This window comes from Muntiacus reevesi, chromosome 6 (genome assembly GCF_963930625.1).
Source record: "Muntiacus reevesi chromosome 6, mMunRee1.1, whole genome shotgun sequence".
Taxonomy (NCBI): domain Eukaryota; kingdom Metazoa; phylum Chordata; class Mammalia; order Artiodactyla; family Cervidae; genus Muntiacus; species Muntiacus reevesi.
In genome coordinates, this window is record NC_089254.1 from 47,071,255 (window position 1) to 47,090,611 (window position 19,357).

The following is a 19,357-nucleotide window of genomic DNA, read 5'->3' on the forward strand; positions in this document are numbered from 1 at the left end:
TAAGAATATAGCTTGTGTTTTGAAAACAGTCCCACCATGAAGCACCAAAAGGGGTGCCAAGTCCACAGATTGCAGCATGAGATCATTTCATTTATTCAAAATCAAGCAGACATAGCTGTTTAATACACAGATATCTCTGAAGCAAATCTGGTAAAATATTATAGTGAATAAAATAGCTGGCACATTCTAGTTAATAAGAACACAGATTGATTTGTCTTTTATCACTTTCAGTTTCATTATCATCAGTCCTACTGACATACTCTCATGAGGTAGGGTTCATGATGAGAAAATTGATGTGGTTTATCTTCCTTTTCCAGCTAAAGGAAATGAAGTACTTAAGCAACTTATCCAAAATCACATGATGTAACAACATTACTTAGACTATGCAGAGTAGCCCAGTACTTCGCAAAATTCAAGAAAAATATTCACTCCAGCATCTCTTAAAAGTGGACTCAAGGATTTGAACCCAATCACTCACTAAAACCCACTAACTAGTTGGGAAAGACCATGCTGTAACTCAACTCACATCTTATTGAGTTGGAATATAAAGGAAAGTACAGATAGGAGTACTCAATAGCCAACCCCAAAGGAGAAAGTTCTATTTTTAAAGCCGCAGCCTGAGCTCTCCTGATCTGTTTCCCACACTAGCCTTTTTCCACTTTGTATTTCAGTACTATATGCCTCACTTCTGATTTCTTCCAGTTCAGAGGGTGAAAATCAATCTCAAAAACTGCTTCAGCTCAAGCAATGTGCAGTCACCCAGAGATCTCTGGAGAGAAATGGCGAGCACCAGCTTCAGACAGTGAAGGGAAGGAAAGCCTTTTGCAAATCTGGAATTGCCAGCTGCCAGAAAAGGTAGAAAATTACAGAGGAACTCTTTGGGTCACAAGGATGTCATTTAGGGCTCCACAGTGGCAATTTCAAAAATGGTACCCTTCTGGATGGAGTGATTTCACCTGCCTGCTCAACTGTTTAATTGAGATCCAGGAAACAAATTATAATCATACAGAATCCAGGCATGAAACTATGAATGTGGGATTTTCCACGGTCTAGACTTCATTGTTTATGTCCTGAAACAGGGCGGGGGGACAAAATCCCCCTAATTTTCTCCAACCAAAGATCCACTTGACATTTTGCAACATTCATGGATTCAGTTATTCATTCTTACATTCATTCATTCATCAAACTTGGGGACTTGTGCATATACATTACCATGCATAAGAAATGCAGCTGAGGTTCCTAGTGAAACAGAGCACTGGGTTTCCTTGCTTAGAAGACGGGGAAAACTGACAGAATTCTATTATGAGCAAAGCCAAAAATGCCTCGGTTATCTGGATGACTATTTTGTTATCGGCTTTCCTTTTTCATGAAAGAATTGGCCTCTCAATGTTATCTAGAGCAAATATCAAATATTCTCATACAATCGAGGCAGTTCCCCTCACCTACCACCTGTCCACCTCTTCACTGATTTTTATTTAGCCTTATTTGCTTGAGTTTCACTTGGTATCAGTATCTGTCGTGTTCTTTATTCATCTACTTTTTAGATAGTCTTGAAAAACTATTTCTGAATTCAACTTTGATAGGCGCAAATCCACTCCAGTATTCTTGCCTGGAGAATCCCCTGGATAGAGGGGCCTAGCAGGCTACAGTCCATGGGGTCACACAGAGTTGGACAGGACTGAGTGACTAGCACGCACGCACGCACGCACACACATACACACACTCATCATAGCATCCTTGTGCAAAGTGAAGAATCTTGTTTAACCTGAATAATCACCCCAAGTCTGCTTGGCAAGTTCTCATTTTCATACATCTAATTTTCTCTAGCTGGAGCCATCTGTATATAGAGGAACAAATAGCTGGAGAGAAGAGATGATCTCACCAAGAATTTAACTGTGTTATGTTGAAAGAACTAACCTTTTGACTCCTGGTGAATCCTGTTCAATGCCTTTTTTTCCCCAAAATAAATAATGTACTATCGGTTTTTGTTTTGTAGAGTGGCCTATGAGTTAATTCTATTTTCTAATGCCAAGTTACTTCAGTGACCTAAAGTGCCAAAATAAAATATTTAGAAAGGAGGGGATGGATAAATCAAGAGTTTGGGATCAACATATAACACCACTATGTATAAAACAGGCAAACAGCAAGGACCTAATGTATAGCACAGGGAATCATACTCGCTATCTTGTAATAATCTATAATGGAAAAGAATATAAAATATATATATATATGAATCACTTTGCTACATACCTGAAACTAACACAACACTGTAAATCAATTATATTTAAATAAACAATTTAAAAAATATATTTGATATTGGATGCTATGGAGATTAGTCTCCAATAGCCAAGCAACTGACACAAACATTTTTATTCTACTTGCTTTCTCTTCTTTCCAGATTTTATCAGTAAGTTATTATCTTTCCATCACTCACTCTCTCCTCATTACCTAAAATGTCTCTCGCTCCTTCTGCCAGAGAACACTTCTCTGGGATGTCACAATTCTCACCTGAGCCTTCCTTCCATTTGAATCCTTCACACTTGCTAATCTCGACTCTTCCAATCCCAGTCCAAGCAAATAAATCTGACGGCAAATTCCCACCCTCCCTGCTGTTTAATGAGTCCCCTCAGAGCCCGAGGACAGAAATAAGCCCTTAATGTATTATGTCTTCCACTATGATTTGTACCACAGTAACTCCTACTAGAAACACATACAGAACCATGGAGTTTTTAAACTCTATCCCAGCTATGAAAATGCAAGTTACCTTAAAATCTATTAATATGAGACATACAAAGTATATGTCATGATTTATGTAAAATACAACATGTGGTTTCAGTTATAAAATCAAGTCTGAAGTCAATTCACTTCTGTTTATATTACACTATTAATTATCTCTAAATTTTTATTTTACTGTTTTGTTCATATTATCATTTCATCATTATTTTGCTAACAGCAGAACTATTCATTTGAATGTATTAAATGTATATAAAAAGGCTTTTCACTATCATGTTACTAACCATCAGAACAAGACTATATCATCAAGTCATTTAAATGGTCACAGGGAACTCTGTGCTCAGTACTCTGTGTAAGTACCTAAATGGGAAAAGAACTTGGAAAAGAATAGATACATGTATATCTATAATTGAATCATTCTGCTGTACTCCTGAAACTAACACATTATGAATCAACTATAATATAAAATAAAAAATTTAAAAAAACCACAAATTACCCCCAAATTATTTCCTTTCAATAACCCTGACTTCCCAGTAGCTATATTATTATTCTAGTTATAGACACAGCTGACTTCTCCTTCAGCAATATTCTAAATCAGATGCTCCTGACCAAACTGAATGAGGAAACCATGTACTGTGTTAAAAACGTCAACAGAACCTATAATGGTGATGGACTCCTATAAGAAGTAGAAAGCTGAAATCACTCTGCATAAATACACTCATATAGGAAACAGCACTGAATAGTCAATATTTAGGCCAGATTTATCTTGTCATATACCACAACAATCAATACCAAAACACTGTAATGAGATTTTACAAGGGACACTGATTGGGCATTTCTGTGTTTAATTCACTGGAGCCTAGCAAGGAAGGAGCAGGACAGCCAGAAAAGTATTTGCAATGCAATTAGTGGAGGACCAGTGTATCTGAGTGTATGCCAGACGCAGGGGCCTCCCCTAATTCACGCGGCCCAGCGTGTTAATGGGGCGCACAACATCGAACTGAACTTCCTACAGTTTGAAAACTTTTGTCAGTTAACTAGATGTTTACCGAGTGCCTAGCTTCGGCACTCAACATCTAGCTCTCTGGATGTGGTTCCAGCACCATCTGTCACTTAAGCTTCCCCAGATTCAAAAATTTCAATTCAAACTAATCTACTCGGCACTCTAACTGAAGCTATAATTCAAACTTCAACATGAAGCTTGAATTCCTTTTCAGTGTTCTTCAACTTTGACCCAGCTCCCCCCGCCCCTCCTTCGCTGAAAAGGGCCAAGACAACAGCCCAGCAAGTGGGGCAGGCAAAACAGACCTCCTTTGTTCACTTTTGTCCTTTCAGCTCCCTATTGAGGTGAGGGACTGAAAAGCCGCACAAGGCTTTGGAAGGCAGCGGTGCACCAGCTCCAGCCATCCTTCCTCAAAGACCCAAAAGCTCCAGGACGAAACACTTTCGACAGTCCATTTTTACCTTAAAGGCATAACGAATGGAAGATTACTACATTTCCCCTTCCCTTTCCCTTGAGAGAGAATCTGTTAAGGGTGTTTAACAGCAGTCTGGAATGTTCGTCCAAAATGTATGCTGTAAATCATACCATTCAAATGCCAAGGGTACGGAAAAGTGGCATGAAATTAGCTTTAAAGCTGAAATTTGGAGAAACGATCAGTCCGCGTTGAATACATCTACTGAATTTTTTGAATGCTCTCAGCCCACTTGAGAAAGATAAATCAAATTCACTGCATATTACACAGCTGAAGACCTCCTACAGGATTTCCTCAGATGGCCTTGGGAATCTATTTTCTTGGCTCCAGAGGATTTTGAACCAATACGCCACTCACATCAGAAAATTCAAATACACATATGAATATGGATGTATACTCAAAATATTCTTTCCAGCCCTTACTATCATCATTTAACAAGAAGAATCTTTTTAATTATTTTATTTATTTATTTATTTATTTGGTGGGATTGGGTCTCAGTTGAAGCCCATGGGCTTAGCTGTCCCACAGTATGTGGGATCTTTGCTCCCAGACTAGGGATCAAACCTGCATCCTCTGTATTAAAAGGCGGATTCTTAATCACTGGACCACCTGGGAAGTCCCATGAAGAAAGTTTTAAAGTATCATCTTCACCGAACAGTAATGTCTCATTTTCACTTCCATGTGAATTAAACAACAATTTAGCAGGGAACAACATGGAAGATAACCAGGAAACAATTAAGACACGGTAAGATTTATTTGTCATTCCTGTTTTTAAACTGAATAAGCCATTTGGACAGTATGTGGAGTAGATGAACATTTGAATGTTCATCCCTTTATCACTGGCACTTTTTAAAAAAATATTAATTTATTTTAATTGGAGGCTAGTTACTTTCCAGTTTTATGGTGGTTTTTGCCATGCATTGACATGAATCACCCCCGGGTGTACCTGTGCCCCCCATCCCAAACCCCCCTCTCCCTCCCTCCCCATCCCATCCCTCTGGGTTGTCCCAGTGCACCAGCTTTGAGTGCCCTGTTTCATGCAACAAACTTGGACTGGTGATCTATTTCACAAATGTTAATATACATCTTTTGATGCTATTCTCTCAAATCATCCCACCCTCACCTTCTCCCACAAAGTCCAAAAGTCTGTTTTTTATACCTGTGTCTCCTTTGCAGTCTTGGATATAGCATCATTGTTACCATCTTTCTAAATTCCATATATATGTGTTAATATACTGCACTGGTGTTTTTTCTTTCTGGCTTACTTCACTCTGTATAATAGGCTCCAGTTTCATCCACCTCATTAGAACCAATTCAAATGCATTCTTTTTAATAGCTGAGTAATATTCCATTGTGTATATGTACCACAGCTTTCTTATCCATTCGTCTGCAGATGGATATCTAGGATGCTTCCATGTCCTAGCTATTGTAAACAGTGCTATGATGAACATTGGGGTACATGTGTCTCTTTCAATTCTGGTTTCCTTGGTGTGTATGTCCAGTAGTGGGATTGCTGGGTCATATGGCAGTTCTTTTTTTTTTTCTTTTTTTTTTTCCCAGTTATTTTTATTAGTTGGAGGCTAATTACTTTACAATATTGTAGTGGTTTTTGCCATACATTGACATGAATCAGCCATGGATTTACATGTGTTCCCCATCCTGAACCCCCCTCCCACCTCCCTCCCCATCCCACCCCTCTGGGTCATCCCAGTGCACCAGCCCCGGAGCACTTGTCTCATGCATCAAACCTGGAATGGCGATCTGTTTCATAATTGATAATATACACGTTTCAATGCTATTCTCTCAGATCATCCCACCCTCGCCTTCTCCCACAGAGTTCAAAAGTCTGTTCTGTACATCTGTGTCTCTTTTTCTCTCTTGCAAATAGGGTTATCGTTACCATTTTTCTAAATTCCATATATATGCGTTAGTATACTGTATTGGTGTTTATCTTTCTGGCTTACTTCACTCTGTATAATGGGCTCCAGTTTCATCCACCTCATTAGAACTGATTCAAATGAATTCTTTTTAATGGCTGAGTACTATTCCATAGTATATATGTACCACAGCTTCCTTATCCATTCGTCTGCTGATGGGCATCTAGGTTGCTTCCATGTCCTGGCTATTATAAACAGTGCTGCGATGAATATTGGGGTGCACGTGTCTCTTTCAGATCTGGTTTCCTCAGTGTGTATGCCCAGAAGTGGGATTGCTGGGTCATATGGCAGTTCTATTTCCAGTTTTTTAAGGAATCTCCACACTGTTCTCCATAGTGGTTGTACTAGTTTGCATTTCCACCAACAGTGTAAGAGGGTTCCCTTTTCTCCACACCCTCTCCAGCATTTCTTGTTTGTAGACTTTATGATGGCAGCCATCCTGACTGGCGTGAGATGGTATCTCATTGTGGTTTTGATTTGCATTTCTCTGATAACGAGTGCTATTGAGCATCTTTTCATGTGTTTGTTAGCCATCTGTATGTCTTTTTTGTGGAAATGTCTATTTAGTTCTTTGGCCCATTTTTTGTTTGGGTCATTTATTTTTCTGGTATTGAGCTGCATGAGCTGTCTATATATTTCTGATATTAATTCTTTGTCAGTTGCTTCGTTTGCTATTATTTTCTCCCATTCTGAAGGCTGTCTTTTTACCTTGCTTTTAGTTTTCTTCACTGTGCAAAGCTTTTAAGCTTAATTAGGTCCCATTTGTTTATTTTTGCTTTTATTTCCATTATCTGGTAGGTGGGTCATAGAGGATCTTGCTGTGATTTATGTCAGAGAGTGGTCTGCCTATGTTTTTCCTCTAGGAATTTTATAGTTTCTGGTTTTATATTAGATCTTTAATCCATTTTGAGTTTATTTTTGTGTATGGTGTGATAAAGTTTTCTAGTTTCATTCTTTTACAGGTGGTTGACCAGTTTATCCAGCACTACTTGTTAAAGATATTGTCTTTTCTCCATTGTGTATTTTTGCCTCCTTTGTCAGAGATAAGGTGCCCAGAGGTGCATGGATTCATCTCTGGGCTTTCTATTTTGTTCCACTGATCTATATTTCTCTCCTTGCCTGGCACTTCTTATATTCACTAGCTTTTCAGTCACTTGAGGGAAACCCTGTATCAGACTTTTAAAAATTACCTTTTTCACATTTGAAATTTCAAGCTTGTAGGCCAATAAAATAGGTCGATGACATTGACACCACCTCTTTCTTATTAACTCAGCTATACAATTATAATTGGGTGGTGACAGTTTACTCTGTCATCTTTGAGGATTCTGTGGTGGGGGGAAATGCCTAATACAGACTTGTAGCTGACAACTCAGGCACATTCCTAAAGAGTCAGTGTACTGTCTTTCTGTTTCCAGATATGAGGCAAATGTGCTCTTCATCTGGGTTAAAATAATGGTGTTAATTTTTTTTAGTAAAATAAAAGCATACTAATGTGGAATCTAAGGGAAAGTTTCTCAGGCATGTCCGACTCTTTGAAACTCCATGGATTTCTCCAGGCCAGAACACTGGAGTGTGTAGTCTTTCCCTTCTCCAGGGGGTCTTCCCAACCCAGGGATTGAACCCAGGTCTCCTGCATTGCAGGTGGATTCTTTACCAGCTGAGCCACAGGGGAAGCCCAACATGGAATCTAACCTCAGAGCAAAATCACTTAGGACAAAAGAACTACAGACATATAATACTCTAATTCAACATTTTTTTTTAAATCACATGAATGTGTGTCTCCAAGGCTGGTTTCTCCTGGACTAAGATATCTATCCCACAGTATCCATTTCATGATCTGCACAAAATATAGGCTCAATTAACATTTGGTAGGAACCACACATTTCCTTATTGATAAAAAATAAACCATTAAGTTATAAAACACTGTGAGTGGCTTATTCATAATACATGTTATATTAACTTATGCCTTTCAAAAGTAACAGTTATAGTTCTTTACACCCATGAGGTTGGCTAATATCAAGAAAAGAGAATGTATGTGTCGGTGAAGATGCAGAAACACTGAACTCTTGTGCACTGCTCCTGGAAATGTAAAATGTAAAACAGGTGCCATGGAAAACAGTGGTTCTTCAAAAAATTAAAGTAGAACTACCACACGACTGAGCAATCTTACTTCTGGGTATATACCCAAAAGAACTGAAGGCAGTGATTCGAAAAGATAGATCTATACACCCATGTTCATGGCAGTAATATTTACAACAGCCAAAACATGCAAGCAACCCAATGGTTCATGACAGATGTATTTAAAAAAACACCGTGTGTACATACAATGGAATATTATTCAGTTTTTTGAAAGGTAGGAAATTCTGACACATGAATGAGCCTTGAAGACATTATGCTAAGTGACTTAAGCCAGTAGAAAAAGTACAGATACTGTATGATTCCACTCATGAGGTACTCCGGTTGTCCAATACAAAGACAGATAGTAGAATGATATTCAACAAGAGCTGGCAGGGGGAGCCATTGTTTTAAGGGACACAGAGTTTCAGTTTGGGAAGATGAAAAAAGTTCGGGAGATGGATAGGGGTGATGGTGCTAGTGGTAAAGAACCCGCCTGCCAGTGCAGGAGCAGTAAGAGACACAGGTCCATTCCCTGGGTTGGGAAGATCCCCTGGAGGAGAGCATGGCAACCCACTCCAGTATTCTTGCCTGGAGAATTCCATGGACAGAGGAGCCTGGCGGGCTACAGGCCATGGGATCGCAAAGAGTCGGACACGACTGAAGGGACTTAGCACAGCACCGCACAGATGGCTACACGGCAATGAGAACTAATTGATGCCATTAAGCCCCCACAGTTAAAAACGGTTAAAACTGTAGATTTTATGTTAAATATATATAAACACCACAATAAATCACAATAAAAAAGTAACGGCAAATAAATGCACGTTTTCTACAAACATCTTGCATTTGCTCTGCCCATGTAAAGACAACTTGATATTGAACACGTTAGCACTGCTAAAACTGGAGGCAGAACCACTCCCATATTTTCTCCATGCAGCCCTCTCCCTCATATTTTGAGAGGGGAAATCAACATTCATCAGTTCCTTGTGGCACACTTTCTTGTTCTTAGAAACTCTAGCCTTTGATGCCAATAAAGACCCTTTCAAACTAAAGGGGCTTTTCATTTTCCTGGGTGGACAAAGGGTTAAATAAAATGTGCCACTAGATTCTTGCCCCTAGCATCTCTGGAAGCTAGCAGAGCCCTGCCTTCTCCTAGGTCCTCGCCTGGAAGGAAAGTTATGGGTTCCTCGAAGTAGGGGAAGCATGAAACATAAAAGTGAAGATACTTCTAAACATATTTTGTAAATTCCAATCATTCCCCACCATCTGAGCCCTGGTGAGTCAGAGTAAAGAATCTGCATTGCAGGAGACCCAGGTTCAGTCCCTGGATTGGGAAGATCCCCTGGAGAAGGGAATGGCAACCCACTCCAGTATTCTTGCCTGGAGAACCCCCATGGACAGAGGAGCCTGTCGGGCTACAGTCCATGGTGTCGCATAGAGTCTGACATGACTGAGTGACTAACACACATATACACAATATTTGAAGGCTGATCTCAAGTAAGGTCTTTGGATACAAACAGGCAAAATGTCCTATAAAAGAATACCCAAGGAGCTCCACATTCTAGTTGAATCTGCTATGGGTTACCATGCTTCTCAGATGGGAAATGTTCTTTGGAAATGGGGATGAGACCCCAAAGGCTGCTGGCAGAGGCAGAAAATCGACAGTTATGGATTGAACTGTGGTCCCCAAAGCCACCTATTGAAGCCCTGATGCTCAATGTGACTGTACTTGGAGATAGAGCACTTTTAGGAGGTCATTAAGGTGAAATGGGGCTTCTCTGATGGCTCAATTGGTAAAGAATCCTCCTGCAATGCAGGAGATTGCCTGCAGCACAGGAGACCCAGGTTCGATCCTTGAGTCTGGAAGTTTCCCTGGAGAAGAAAATGGCACCCCACTCCAGTACTCTTGCCTGGAAAATCCCATGGACAGAGGAGCCTGGTGGGCTACAGTCCATGGGGCTGCAGAGAGCTGGACGCGGCTTGGAGACTAAGCCGCAAGGTGAAATGAGATGATGTGGGTGGGATCCTAACCCAATAGGTTCCACGGCCTTGCAGGAGAGGAAGAGGGGAGACTCTTCACAGGTACAGTCTGAGGCGAGGGTATATGCACACACAGGCAGCCAACTGCCGCCAGGAAGACAGCTCTCACCAGAACCCAGGCTGACACTCTGGTCTCAGCCTTCGAGACTCTAGAACATTTATAAGAGCATAAAGGTCTGTTTATAAGCTGCCCAATCTATGTGCTTTGTACAGCAGCCCAAGCTAACTAAGACAGAGACCTTCTGATTCTACGGTGAGAAAATCAGGAGTTAAAAGCCTGGGGTCTTGGTGGTTACCCTTAGGGGAACGTAATGACTGGTAGGAGCCACAAGAGGGCTTTCTTGGACCTTCATAAAGTTCTGTTCCTTGATTCGAACACAGTTACGCCGAGTATTCAGTCTATGCAAGTTTATCAACTGTATATTATGATACGTGGGGAAAGAATCTGTGTGAGTCTGTAGCCATAAATGATAAAAACCAGTATTAGTCCCCCTGAGGGCAGGAGCTCTGCTTACTCAACACTGCATCCCCAGTGCTTAGGACAGCAGGCCATGCACTCAGTAAATGTGAATAAATGAATGAATGAATGACTCTGGTATCTCTTTACCAGAAAAGCTTCATGAGGGGGGCCATTAAATAGCTCCCGTGTACATACACGACATCATATCCACAGATTCTATTTCTATTTAACTGATCATACAAGGAAAACTATCCTACATGAAAGAATTATTTGAAATGATTCTTAAGGAGATTTTCTACAGCCCAAGTGTACACATTCTGAGCACCCTCTCACCTTCCTGAAGCACTCACACTCAACACAGTCTCACAGCAGCCTCACCGGAAGTACCATTTCCAAAGATGACTTTGCTTTTCATTTGGTGTCCCTGCTGCAGTAACAAACATGATGCATTGTAAGCAGACTGGCCTACAGCCCAAAGATCTCACCACCACCCTGCGTTAGTCGGCTGGGTGACCTCTCTGAGCCCCACTGTATTCATTTGGAAACCCAAAGGTTAAGGAACAGTGTTTCCTTACAGCTCTGAAATTCCTGAATTGCCTGAAATGTTTAGCAACTTTCCTGTAACAAAGTAAAAGGCAAATTGAAAAAAGACCATGAGTCAGTAGGATTAAGAAAGCAAAATGAATTCATTTTTCCAATTGGTCAGTCAATTACAATCATCCTAAAAGCTATTCCAGGAAGAGCTGATTTCACTTTCCTTCAAATTCTTGTTTCTTTCAGTCAACAAGGAGCATCTTTAAAAATATGCCCCAGTCATACACACAGCACAGCTTTCCTAAGATTTTATACTAGGGTCTCATTCAAAATCAACATCCAATTTGAGGAGGAAAACTGCCACAGTCAAAAGATTCAAGGTTGGGGGCCTGAAATGGAAATGTATGTATGCCAAATGGAAACATTTGCCTTTTCTTCAAAAAAGAAACAGAAGTTTTCTCAAAAATTCTAATGTGCCAGGAACCTCTCAGCCTCTCTGGAACTGCAAGGGGTCATAGTCCCTAAGAACAGTCCAGTGACTGTAACTGGTTGGATTGGGGGTTAACAGCCAAATACTTAAAAGCTAACAGAAATAAAGGAAAATGTGAAGGAGTTGAGGGGCAAAACAGTGCCGTAAAAAGGCTATCCCACAGTACAACTCACTGAATTACAATACTGACTGCTACTGTGAGGTCTGCAGGGGCCAGAATTAAATGGGCTTACAACATGTCCCTGATTTTGAACACTGGGTGATTTTAGGCTTCCCCTAAACTGATGACAGGCTTCACAAGGTCACATTTTCAGTCCTGGATGGGCAAAAAAGCTAATCCTTGCTTCCTCACTTCCTAGTGAGGCCACACAACTAGGGTGGCCTTGGGAAAGTTACTTGACCTGTCTCCAGTCTCCTCATTTTTAACATGTGGCTGCTGTGAAAATTGAGATGATAGATACATGTAACATACACAGCGCCCCGCACCTCCGACGCGCGCTCAGACTCTCATTACTCGTAAAGACGAAAGTATCCAATTGCCTAAATCCATTTCAGTACTTCTGGCAGGTCTCATTTACTAGTAAGCTATTATTACAAAATTTTAATCACAGGGCACGGTTAGCATAAGACAGTGAACCAAAGTAGCCCAACCTCCTTCCAAACGTTTGTATTCAGTGGCTACTGTGTTCCTTCCTGGAGAGCCCCAGGGCGAGCTGCTAGTGCAGAACTGACTCCGACCCCATGACTCTCTCCTCCGTCTCTTCTCGCTAGCGCCTGGGGCGAGGAGACGTCCCGTCCCTCATAGATGCATCTCTGCGCCTTAACCACGCGGGATCGAGAAGGAAAAGAACACTTTGCTCTTAGGATTGACTGCTCCGCGCTGGATGCAGTCTCTAGAGGCTGGAACTGCTAGAGTGAAAACGACAGGAGAGAGGCTGGGTGGGAAAGGCACGCCTGCGCTCGGCGCCCTCCCCCCTCGCTCGCAACTGCGCAGAGACGGCCCCCCGGAGCGTGCGGGGGACAGAAGATGCTGCTGCGGGCCGGGTGGCGGGCGGGAGGTAAGGCGACCCGGAGGGCAGGGGAGCGGCTTGCTAACCAACCTGACCCCTCTCCACCCCTCCCAACCCCCTCGCTCCAGGTCCGGAGAACCCTCCGGCGGTGCTTGCTGCCCAGAGTACACGGCTCTGGGAGAAATGAGCGCTCCCTGACTCCTTGCACAGCGGCGCCCGGGTTCCCCCTCTGCGCACGGGCAGATGCGGGCAGGGAACGGCTGGGCTGCTGCATGGCCGGGGACTCGCGCTGCGGCGCCCACCCGCACGGCCGGCCCAGTGCCGGGGGCGGTGCGCTGCACAGATGGCGCTCGCCGGGAGATGGATGCTCCGAGCCGGCGGTGACGGCCAGCTCAACACAACATCCCCCAGCGAAGCTGTTGCCAGATCCCACCGGTGGGAGCCTGGGCAGGGAAGGGGCTCTTCTGAGTCAGCCTCAAGCCCCGGCGAGCCAGCCCCAACAAGTCCCAGCCCCGAGAGCCCAGGCGAGGCGCCGGGGCCCCGGGGACCTGCACCTGTAGGGCCGACAAAGCCTTCGGAAAGCCTCCCATCCTATTGCTTTCGGGTGTCTCTCCTGTCCCCCATCCTTGCTTCCTCAAGTTCTCTCCAGGCTGGGGAGAGTGGAGGTCGGCTCGCCCCTGAACCCCGGCGATCCGCGCAGGTGTGAGCGCATCCGAACAAAGCCCACGCCCAGCTGTGTCCGCCGGGGCCGGAACGCGCATCCGCCCGAGCGCGCCGGCTCCGCACCTGCGCTCCCAGCCCTGCCGGCCCTGCGGCGTGACAGCCCGTGCCCTCCGCTTTCCTGCTCAGAAAGCCGCAGTGCCGGCTCCAGCAGTTTCTCCAGGCCCAGCGGCCCCCAAAGCCACCTCCAGACAGGGCTTCCCTCCAGACAGGGGAAAGTGGGGGGCACGGATGCACAAGTTGGCCACAGTCTAGAGAGGTGATGGGGGCCCGCCGACGCCGCTGTATCTCAGCCTGGCCCACACCCGGCTCCGGAGGAGAAGCGGGGAGTTGGTGGCCAGGTTGGCCCTGCCGCAGGCAGAGCTGGCGCGGCTCTAGGAAGCCCGGGTATGCCGGGGTCCCGGTGACAACACGGCCGCCCCCCGCGCCCTCCTCCGTTCCAGCCGTCGCCCGCGAGCAGGACCGAGTGTCACTGCCAGCCACGCACGGAGCTACTCACTTTCTTACGCCGCGCCCCCCGCTCGGCCCCGAGCGCCGGTGCCTTCAGTCTCCGACGAAGCCGCACCTCCGGCAGCCCTGCGCCGTCCCTTGCGCCCGCGGCTCAGGCTCCGACTGCGGCGCGCGTCAGCCGGCGACCCAGGCGAAGCAGGGCTGGCCCGGCGCCCGCGCGCCCCCGCCAATGCGCCCTCCCGGCCCCTCCCCGTTCGCCGCTCTGCCTCCGCCCGCGGGGCCCGCGGCGCGATCCGCCCCCACCTCGCGCTCCCCTCCCCTCCCGTCTCCCCCGCCCCTCTCCTCCCGCCTCCCCCGCCCCTTCCCCTCCCGCCCAGCTGCTGCTGTGGCGAACGGGCTCTGGCCGCCAGCGCCCCCGGGGACTGGGTGGCCCCTCACCTGAGCGGCCGCGCCCCCACCCACCCACGTCATCCTGCCAGCGCGTGAGGCGGCGGCTGTCGGGGTGGGGGCGGGGCCAGCGTTCCGGGAACGGAGGTAGCTGGGATCTGGAATTTGGCTACAAAAGATGTTCCAGAAAATAATGGGTGGTTTTGAAATGCCACTCTCCCGGGTTTAGGTTTCTGTGCGAGGTCTGTGGTCTGCCCCCGCTACACCTTCTTTTAAAGCATTTAATTTCTTCGAAACTCACCAGTTGGGATGGTTGAAACTGACGTCTTTTTGTTTTGCACCTCTTCTTTCCAAAGAGGGAAGCTTTAGCTGTCTGCTCCCGGCGGGAGTTGGATCTTCTGGTCCCAGAGAACAGGGTTAGTTCACATTCGCCTATTTTTCAGATTTGAGAGCATTTATGGAGAATTATTTGCAAGGTAAAGAGAGTTACGATTTTCTAAATGAGTGGTATTTTAGCCAACACACTGCGGGCTGCAAGGTTCAGGCTCCGGAGCCCGCTCTGAGCTGCATCCTAGCTGATGTCCAAGATCCCTAGCCTGACACTCAAGCTCCTCAGCAGTCTACACAGGTTTGCAGCCTGGCCTCCCTGGGCTTCTTCCCAACCACCAGGCATCACCTCACTTGACCATTTGACCATTTACTGCAGGCCCCAACCCTCCCTCCCCTCTACTGGAACCTTATTGCCTTCCTCTCTCGTTTAATTCAAGAAGACTTTTGTGGAATCCTGCATCCCCTCTCCTCATCCCCAGGCTCCAGGCCCTGTGCTAGGGTGGGATTCAGGAATAAAAAAGGCACAAGGTCATGCTTCAGGGTCCCGATGACTCCTCTGCTTTACTGTACCTTCAGTGTGAACTTGCCACTTCAACCCACAGCGCCAGGCATGCCAGTGAGCAGCCTTTTCTTTCTCCTGCTGCTCCATCACTCATCCTCTCTTCCCACCACCAAAGGGTGCTTCAGCCACTCACCCACCTCCTGTTCCTGAAACACTGTGATCTCTGGCTAATGGATCTTTTCACAGTTGTCCCATCACTCTTCTGACCCTGGTCCTTATCCCACCTCCTCCCACCTCCCACATCTCAGTAAATTGTCCAAATCCCCCTCTGAATTATTCTTTTTTAAAAAACAAAAAGAATGTGATTCTATGATACCCTTACTTAAAAGTCTGGTCTGGCTCTCTATTGCCCATAAAGTGAACTCCAGTCTTTCCGGCACACTGCCTCACAGTCTGTCCCTAACTTTGCTCTCCATCTCCGATGAAAAGAATTTTCATAACTCTGAGTCTCTAAATGTGAGATTTCTTCCATCTAGAATATTCTTCCATCTTTTTTCATCTGGAAAACTCATGTTCATCCCTCGGAGCCTTGCTCAGCTGCTAGCTCCTCTGTGAGGCCTTTCCCGAATCCCTGTGTTTTATCGTAATAGTACTTGTCACATTTGAGTGACATATTTGCATGTCTGACTCCACAAAATTGAACTTCTTAATGTGGATCATCTGTCTTATTTTTGTGTGACCTTATTTCCCACCCAAACAAATAAAGCCACAGACAATCATGTAACTCATCTCACTGTCTCATCATTCCCACCTATGTAAAGGGCTTCAGCCCCTTCACTCCCCGCCTCACCTCAGTAAGTGCCTAGAGTCCGGGGTTGTCCTGCACATCCTTCTGTTTGGTACTTGGGGGATGCTGAATGAAGACAGGAAGGAATCTCGGGCAAGTGACAATTTCTCCAAGTATAGTTTACAACAGAATAGCAACACTTAATACTCGGGGTTATTGTTAGGGTCAGTTTAAAGCACTGCACAGTGTCTATGACATAATACATACTTTTCTATTTGAAAAGCAATTGTGTGACCAGATGTCTGTCAGCTAAATACATACTTGAATAAAAAGAACAAAGACAGAAGAGGTGAAAAGTTCTGGAGAAAATGGGAACCATGGTGACGGTAATACAAATTAAGTAATTCTGATACTGCATAATACTTGCAATGGGCTTCCCAGGTGGCACAATAGTAAAGAATTTGCCTGCCAATGCAGGAGACACAGGAGATGTGGGTTCAATGCCCGCATCAGGGAAGATCCCCTGGAGGAGGAAATGGCAACCAGTATTCTTGCCTGGAGAATCCCATGGACAGAGGAGCCTGGCCAGCTACAGTCCATGGGGTTGCAAAGAGTCGGACACAACTGAGCACACACACAATACTTGTAATAATATAAAATGATTATATATTGAGTAGTTTTAATTTCCAGCTTATTCAACTGCTTTGCAGTTCTGCAAGGAGAACCAAACAGCTGTTATATGAAGAAGCTGAAATGAAGGGAGGATGAAGGAAAAGAGGAATGGAAAAGGATTAGAAGGATGCCTGAGTGGGCAAAAAGACTATCCATTTGGTTTGTTTGGTGATGCATGAGGCATTCTGATTTGGCTGCATATTCGCAGTGATCCATGGACAGAGCAGCCTGGGGGGCTACAGTCCATGGGGTGACAGACTGTCAGGCACAACTGAGTGACGATCACTTTCCTTTTTGCAGTGATACATACAATACACCTCCTTACCTTAACTGCCACCCCTTATTCCATCCCTAAGCTTCACCCCATCCTGCATCCCAAGCTTCACTCCATCCTTAAACCCAGGTGAGGGCTGAGAATAACATAAGTCTGGCTGTACCATCACTTGCTGATAAGATAGTTTTGCTTGGGCCCTGCACTACAATAAGAATAGTAAGCACTTTATATTTATTAATTTCACCAATTCCACGGTCATCCCAAGCAGTGTGTCCTGTTATCATTCCCATTTTAGAAAATGAGGAAAGAGAGGTTAAGTATTAGAGCTTGCATAGGTCACAAAGCTAGCGGCAGAGCTGGGATTCCAGCCTGGGCATTCTGGCTCCAGAGGCCACAGCCGAAACCACTGCACTCTGCTGCCTGTCAAGGAGAAAGGAAGTAAAAGTTCTGTTTGTTTCCATGGATGCACCAGAACCTCAGTGGATTGGAGCAGCTGCATGAGCAGGTCATGGAGCCCCCCAGTGGTACCTGTGGTGAATAAGCTTTTAGTCTTTCTCCTTCCCCACTCTTGCTATCCTGTTTCTCTTGGAATTCTCCCTCTCCTTTTTCCCCTCTTCCACTTTTTTTCTTCCCTGACCTTATTTTTCATCCTTGCTTTCTTAATCCCCAGCCATGTTTCGGGTCTCTAAGAGTGCAAGTGGCCCTGCCCTAAACCCGACATTAAGTTCACCAAAACCTAGCTGGGACCCAACACCATCCTGAGCTGTGCGCACCAGTAGCTTATTTCCTCTCTCAGTCAGCTTCCACACCTGAAATGAAGATGTTGGGCTAGGCTAGGTGAGAAAGAAAAAAAAAAAAACACGTTAGCGATGTCACTTGATAATTCTAGGGGTAACCAAGAGCATTTCTTCAGCCAGTAGGCTGAACTCTATGTTAAAAGAGGGTGGACCTCTAAGAAAAAGTGTTCTATAGTAGTACTGTTGTTGTTCAGTCTGTAAGTTGTCTCGGGCTCTTTACGACCCCATGAACTGTAGCACACCAGGCTTCTCTGTCCTTTACTATCTCCCGGAGTTTGATGAAACTCATATCCATTGACTTAGTGATGCCATCCAACCATCTCATCCCTCTGTCACCCCCTTCTCTTCTTGCCCTCAATCTTTCCCAGAATCAGGGTCTTTCCCAATGAGTTGGCTGTTCACATCAGGTGACCAAAGTATTGGAGCTTCAGCATCAGTCCTTCCAATGAATATTCGGGGTTAATTTCCTTTAGGATTGACGGGTTTGACCTCTGCAGTCCAAGGGACTCTCAAGAGTCTTCTCCAACACCACAGTTCATTCTTTTTTTTTCCCCCCCTCCCCCATTTATTTTTATTAGTTGGAGGCTAGTAACTTTACAATATTGTAGTGGTTTTTGCCATACATTGACGTGAATCTGCCATGGATTTACATGTGTTCCTCATCCTGATCCCCCCTCCCACCTCCCTCTCCACCCGATCCCTCTGGGTCTTCCCAGTGCACCAGCCCTGAGCACTTGTCTCATGCATCCAGCCTGGGCTGGTGATCTGTTTCACTCTTGATAGTATACTTGTTTCAATGCTATTCTCTCAGAACATCCCACCCTTGCCTTCTCCTACAGAGTCTAAAAGTCTGTTCTATACAACTATGTCTCTCTTTCTGTTTTGCATATAGGGTTATCGTTACCATCTTTTTAAATTCCATATATATGTGTTAGTATACTGTATTGGTGTTTATCTTTCTGGCTTACTTCACTCTGTATAATGGGCTCCAGTTTCATCCATCTCATTAGAACTGATTCAAATGTATTCTTTTTAATGGCTGAGTAATATTCCATCGTGTATATGTACCACAGCTTCCTTATCCATTCGTCTGCTGATGGGCATCTAGGTTGCTTCCATGTCCTGGCTATTATAAACAGTGCTGTGATGAAATTGGCATACACGTGTCTCTTTCAGATCTGGTTTCCTCCAACACCACAGTTCAAAAGCATCAATTCTTTGGTGCTCAGCCTTCTTTATGGTCCAACTCTCATATCTGTACATGACTAATGGAAAAACCATAGCTTTGACTATATGAACCTTTGTCAGCAAAGTAATGTCTCTGGTTTTTAATACACTGTCTAGGTTTATCATAGCAATAAGAAATGTGGGTTCAATCCCTGGATCAGGAAGATCCCCTGGAGCAGGGCATGACAACCCACTCCAGTATTCTTGCCTGGAGAATCCCATGGACAGAGGAGACTGGCAGCTACGTCCATAGGATCACAAAGAGTTGGACACAACTGAAGTGACTTAGCATGCAGCAGAAGTGACATTCCACTCGTTTTGCCAAATCCTTAGTCACAAGTAAGTCACAAGGTCGTTTCCTAAGAGTGGCTTATACCAGCGTCATCATTGTTTTCATCTTCTCTGGCTGAGCCA

General features: G+C 44.9%; 2 protein-coding genes across 2 annotated transcripts in view; one reads left to right on the forward strand and one right to left on the reverse strand.

Annotated features, from left to right (window-relative positions):
* Positions 1 to 14,130, reverse strand: part of NRCAM (neuronal cell adhesion molecule) — a 321,909-nt gene extending 307,779 nt beyond the window's left edge. Inside the window, exon 1 of the mRNA XM_065938640.1 lies at positions 14,017 to 14,130. The gene's annotated coding sequence lies outside the window, so the exon portion shown is untranslated. The remainder of the gene's footprint in view (positions 1 to 14,016) is intronic.
* LOC136170308 (uncharacterized) lies at positions 13,780 to 14,409 on the forward strand. The gene has a single exon (XM_065938471.1). The coding sequence runs from the start codon at positions 13,780 to 13,782 to the stop codon at positions 14,407 to 14,409; it is 630 nt and encodes a 209-aa protein (XP_065794543.1).
* The last annotated feature ends 4,948 nt before the right edge of the window (positions 14,410 to 19,357 follow it).